At 38.1% G+C, this 6,168-nt stretch overlaps 1 protein-coding gene across 2 annotated transcripts in view; it reads right to left on the bottom strand.

Moving 5' to 3' along the window:
- Positions 1-601: 601 nt before the first annotated feature.
- Positions 602-6,168, bottom strand: part of LOC308267463 (UPF0547 protein C16orf87) — a gene marked incomplete at both ends in the record, with an annotated part of 30,812 nt that continues 25,245 nt past the window's right edge. For both annotated transcript variants that reach the window (XM_080702192.1, XM_080702193.1), the window contains one exon: positions 602-720. In XM_080702192.1, coding sequence (XP_080558318.1) covers positions 602-720 — 119 coding nt within the window. The remainder of the gene's footprint in view (positions 721-6,168) is intronic.

The following is a 6,168-nucleotide window of genomic DNA, read 5'->3' as shown; positions in this document are numbered from 1 at the left end:
TATAGCACCCAAACTTTCAAACTGCCTAGAAAGCATCTTCTAAAATGTAACTCATACCTTAAGTCATAAAAATGCCAAAGAAAACAATTGAAGACAAAATTTAATTTATATTCTTAATTCCCCATTCAATAAAATATCAATTGCCAATTGATTAAAATCAAATTAACTATATATGCAGTTTGTTAATGCTGAAATCTGAAATATATATTTTAAAAATCACTTTTTCTGACAGTATTTAAAATATTGCATCTCTAGTGGCAAACCTGAAAACTATCAATCATTTTATTTCCCTAGTTTTCACACTTCAACCCCTTCCCTGACCCCTTTTCATCATTTAATATACATTTAGTACTTTTGTTTTGTAAATACATTTACTTACATCCCAACGCAAAACACTGACAATACTCCTTGGTAAACAAGGAAATCCCCAAACAGTCCAAGCCTACAGCTTTGCTCCCAAAGTGTGGCACAGGCTAAATGAGTTAAAAAAAAAATCAATGGCCCTTATTGATGCAGTCAGAATGCTCCTGAGAGTCCACAGCTGTTTGACAATTTGCTGATGTAATCCTGAAGAAAGTTTCAACAAATTTTGCAACAAGTATCAGAGAATAAGTCTTTGATTGATAATTTTTCTATTTATTTCTGCCAAGGCAACTGAAAACACGAAAGCCTTTTCATCAGAGAGGTTAGCATAGATGTCGATTTCCTTTTCCTGTTTCTCTGTTAAAAGAAAAAGAGAAAGCTTAATATATAGGCAGCAGATACAGAAAGTTAAAAAAATTAAAGCTTTCATGTGCTTCTTTAAATGAAAAATATTTTGTATTATAGTACAGTATACATTCAATATTATGCTATTAACTAATAGTTTAAATTACACAAAACAGGTACAGAAATAAAGATCAAATGGGGGCTATATCTAATTGTACACACAATCTAACGGTCCCAGAAGATGCTAATATATCTATGTATTTCTTTCTCCTTATTAGAATCAACTGTATCAATCACAATATTCTAAATCTAGAATATGGTCCTTCTTGGAACAACTTTATAGCCAGGCGTGGTAGCATATGCTTGTAATCCCAGTACCTGGGAGGCTGAGACAGGAGGATTGCAGGTTCACATCCAGCCTCTGCTACTTAGGTCATCTGCAACTTAGTGAGACCCAGTCTCAAAATAAATAAAAAATATCGATGGGGATTTAGCTCAGTAGAATGCCACTAGGTTCAATCCTCAGTACCACACACATTTAAAAATAAAAAAAAAACCGAGCATGGTGGCGCATGCTTGTAACCCCTGCGCTTGGGAGGCGGAGACAGGAAGATCACGCAGGTTCGAAGCCAGCCCTGCTGGCTTAAGAGACCTTGTTTCTAAAAAAAAAAAAAGTATAAAAAATAGGTCTGGGAGTGTAGCCAGAAGTAGACAGGTTTCCAGGAACTCCAGGACCACCACAAAAACAAAAACACAGTAACTTTATGAATATTATTAACACTTTCCCCTTTGGAAACAAGAAAAACTAACATTTAAATTCTAACTTTTTTCAAGCTGGGCATGGTGGTGCACACTTGATCTCAACATTTGGGAGGCTGAGACAGGGGATCTCAGTTGGAGGACAGCCTCAGATACTTTGTTGAGGACCTTTGCAACTCAGTGAGACCCTCCTTCAAAATGAAGAATAAAAAATAGGGCTGGGAGTGTAACCTGAAGGTAGAAATGCCCCTGGGTTCCCTCCCCAGTACCGCAATAAAGATAAACAAATTCTAACTTTTCTCTGATTACAGATGGAATTCAAGTTCATGGTAGAAATTTTGGAAAATAAAGGAAAAGAAAAGCCCCCTATTATTAAATCATGAGCCCTGGGGAGAATGCCCCTCTGGGTTCAATCACCAGTATGAAAAAAAAAAAAAAAAATCATGAAGCTAGAATGAAGCAGATAGAATTCCCTTTTTTGTTTTTACTGTTAAACATACATATAATCAAATAATTTTTATAAAACTTATTACAAAAAAAGTCCATCCCTTCATGCATATTTCCTACTCTTATATGTAACTACATTTTTTAAGCTGCTCCTTTTTGTTTTTACAAATCAAATCTCTTAACATTTTCATAAGATGCTAATTCTTAGTTTAGGCATTAAGTATTCACTTTCTATCATGGAAAAGTTAGGTTTTTACTGTTTTTACCTCTTGCCCCCACCACACTCTGCTATATCCCCTCATCTTCTCACTACAGTTAAATCACAATCTCACTAACATATATTTCTAATGTTTATATTATTTAATGTGAGTGATGTTACTTTTCCTGTACAATATTTTGCCTGAAGTGACTCCTTCCATCTGTTTAGTGTCATTTCTAATTCAAATCAAGCTATTTCCTAGATGTATAAATCTTCCTTCAGAATGCTTACACATACTGGGTATTTTATCAATTTATCTTCTGGAAGAAACCTAAGTCTTTCAACTTGAATTGCACAATTATTTTGTGATCCTTCATCGACATCAAATTGGAGATTCTTTTCTCTCTCTTGAATAGGATCCTCTTTGTCCTGGATCATAGTACCCCTTCTTGGTTTACCCCTTCATTTTGATGGTATATAAAATGCCATAGCACCTGAGAAAAGGGGTATGAGCAGCAAAATTTTTGAGAGCCTGACTATCAGTAAGAATCATTAGTCTATGTTGACATTAATTCAGTTTGGTTGAGTAAAGACTTAGCAATTCCCCTTAAAATTGTTACAACTGTCTTCTGAATACTGGTTCCACTTTTGAGAAAACTCAGAATGTTTTTATAATCATTTTGTACATTATTGTTAAGTGTACATACAGTGAAATACACAGATCTTTTAAGTGGACAAATGGATGACTCTGACAATGCATTCACTCATATAACCCGCACCATATTTAAGATATTGAAAATCTCCTTTGCTCCAAAAAATGCCTCACTCTTCTCTAATCAACCTTTCTCTCCCCCAACTATAACCACTGCACTGATTTCAATTACCATAGATTCATTTTGTCATTTCTCTTTTTTTGTGGTGCTGGGGATTGAACTCAGGGGCATTCTACCTCCAAGCTACACCCCCAGGCCGGGCGTGGTGGCGCACGCTTGTAATCCCCGCGCTTGGGAGGCTGAGACAGGAGGATCGCATGGGTTCGAAGCCAGCCTCAGCTACTTAGTGAGGCTTTCAGCAACTTAGCGAGACCCTGTTTCCAAATAAAATATAAAAAAAAAAAGGTCTTGGAGTATACCCCGGAGGTAGAAAGCCTCTGGGTTCCACACCAAGTACCACACACACAAAAAAAGAAAAGCTACACCCCCAGCCCTACTATTTTTTTTTATTCTTTATTTTAAAACAGGGTCTCACTAGTTGCAGAGGGCCTCACTAAAGTAGCTGAAGCTGGCCAGGAACCCGGATCCTCCTATCTCAGCCTCCTGAATGCTGGGATTACAAGCATACGCCACCACACCTGGCTTTTGTCTTTTTTTTTTTTTAACTTTATATAAATGGCATCATATGGTAATGTATTCTTTTGTTTAACTTTCATTCAATATGTGTTTGGCTTTTTTTTTTTTTTTTTTTTTTTTTGTAGTACTGGGGATGGAACCCAGGGACATTCTACCTCCAAGCTACACACACCCCCAGCCCTATTTTCTATTCTTTATTTTAAAACGGGATCTCACTGAGTTGCAAAGGACCTAAGTAGCTGAGGCTGTCCATGAACCGAGATCCTCCTGTCCCAGCCTCCCAAATGCTGTGATTACAAGCGTACACCACCATGTCTAGCTTTAACTGGACTGTTTCTTTGTGAATTCATTGATGATAGTCTTTTCATTTTGGTCCTTTTCTCTTGGGCTCTTCAGTTCCCTAGAGAAGTTTACTTCTGATATCTTCTACAGGAAATATATGCCTATCCAGAAAATATTTACCATGTACAATTTTCACAGTCTTCCTGAGTTTAATATAGTATCCTTGCCCTCAATAATATATGGTGTTCCCTAGACAAGAAACTCTGTTTTATATAATCCTTTTTAAAGTGTAAACGTGGAAGGTTGAAGCTGGGCATGGTGACACATACGTAATTAATCCCAGTACTTGGGAGGCTGAGACAGGAGGATCACAGGTTCACAGCTAGCCTCAGCTACTTAGGCCCTCTGAAACTTAGTGAGACCCTGTTTCAAAATAAAAATAAAATAGGGCTGAGGCTGTAATTCAGAGGTAGAATGTCACTGGGTTCAATCCTCAGTACCACAAAACAACAACAACAAAAACAACTAAAAAGCTGAGAACTTTCCTTTTCCAGTCTTTCTATTAATTTTCCAAATAGAAAACAATACAGTCAGTTTTTAAAGCTTTGTTTTTAGACATATTGCCAGGTTTACCTTACTTTATATATTTAAAATAAAGTTAAAGCTTGCTTCAAATTTTCCAAAAAGCTGGGCATGGTGGCACATGCTTGTAATTCCAGTACTTGGGAGACTGAGACAGGACTGAAGGTTCACAATGAGCCTCAGCTATTTAGTGAGGCCCTCTGAAACTTAGTGAGACCCCGTTTCACGCACACACACGTGTGTGTGTGTGTGTGTGTGTGTGTGTGTGTGTGTGTGTGTGTGTAACTGGGGGTAGAACCCAAGGGCTTTCTACCTCTGGGCTACACTCTCAGACCTATTTTATATTTTATTTGGAGACAGGGTCTAAGTTGCTGAGAGCCTTACTAAGTAGCTGACGCTGGCTTCAAACCTGCACAATCCTCCTGTTTCAGCCTCAGTACTGAGATTACAAGTGTACGCCACTATGCCTGGCTGAGACTCTGTTTCAAAATAAAGAATAAAAACAGGGCTAGGGGTGTAGTTCAGATGTAAATGCCCTGGGTTCAATCCCCAATACCACAAAGAGAAACAAAGAAAAGAGAAAAGAAAAATAAGCGTTTCAAGAGCCTTAAGAGCAGGGAACTGAGCTGGGCATGGTGGTGCACACTTGTAATCCCAGTGCTTGAGAGGCTGAGAAAGGGGGATGGCAGGTTCACAGCCAGCCTCAGCTACTTAGTGAGTTCCTTTGCAACTTAGTGAGACCCTGTTTCAAAATAAAGAATAAAAAACAGGGCTGGGGGTATAAGTCAGAGGTAGAACACCCCTAGTTTCCTTCCCCAATGCTGCCAAATAATAAATAAATAAATAAATAAATAAAGAAAGAAAGAAAGAAAGAAAGAAAGAAAGCAAGCAAGCAAGCAAGCAAGCAAGCAGGGAATCAATAAAAACAATTAAACTAAATAGTTCGTCTGTATCAAAGATTGTTAAACTAATACTTTGCGTATCACATCTCACCCACCTCTTCTTTTTATAAAGTCTTTCTGGACCTAGCTATGCCCATTCATTTACATACAGCTTACAGGGCTTTCAAGTGACAATGAGAGTAGCTGTGACAGATATGGCATGCTCCACAAAGCCCAAAATATTTATTATTTGTCTGCTCACAGAAAGTTCACTGACATCCCCCCATAAAAGGTTAAAAAATTCCAGTTTATGCTATGAAAATTGCTTTTAGTAATTTCTTACAACATGTATTTCAAAAGCAAGTAGTGTGTGTGTGTGTGTGTGTGTGTGTGGCACTGGGGATTGAATCCAGAAGCATCCTATCTCTGAGCTACACCCTCAGATCTATTTTATTTTGAAACAGGATATTACTAAGTCATGGAGGGCCTTCTTGTCGCTGAGGCTGGCTGTCAACCTGCAATCTTCCTGTCTCAGCCTCCCTGCAGGTACTGGGATTACAAGTGTGCACCACCATGACCAAAAAAATCTGCAGTAATGGGAATTGAACCCAGGGGCATTCTATTCCCAGCTACATACCCAGCCCTATTTTTTATTGTTTATTTTGAAACAAGGTCTCACTAAGTTGTGGAAGGCCTCACTAAAGAGCTGAGGCTGGCTGGGAACCTGCAATCCTTCTGTCTCAGCCTCCCAAGTACTGGAGCAAATAAATTTAAAAGAAGATTTTACTCCAAAAAAATCTTCCCTCCCTCCCTCCTTCCCTCCCTTCATGTATGTGTGTGTGTGTGTGGTAGTGGGGATTAGAACCAGGGGCATTTGTTTATAATAAATTGAAAACGCCTAAACTGAAATTACAACTAACGTATTTAAGTCTTTGCACAACTATATGAACTTCATCTATCC

The sequence above is a fragment of the Muscardinus avellanarius genome (assembly GCF_963383645.1).
Source record: "Muscardinus avellanarius genome assembly, chromosome: 10".
In the NCBI taxonomy this organism is placed as follows: Eukaryota; Metazoa; Chordata; class Mammalia; order Rodentia; family Gliridae; genus Muscardinus; species Muscardinus avellanarius.
This window is presented reverse-complemented; position numbering and strand designations above follow the sequence as displayed.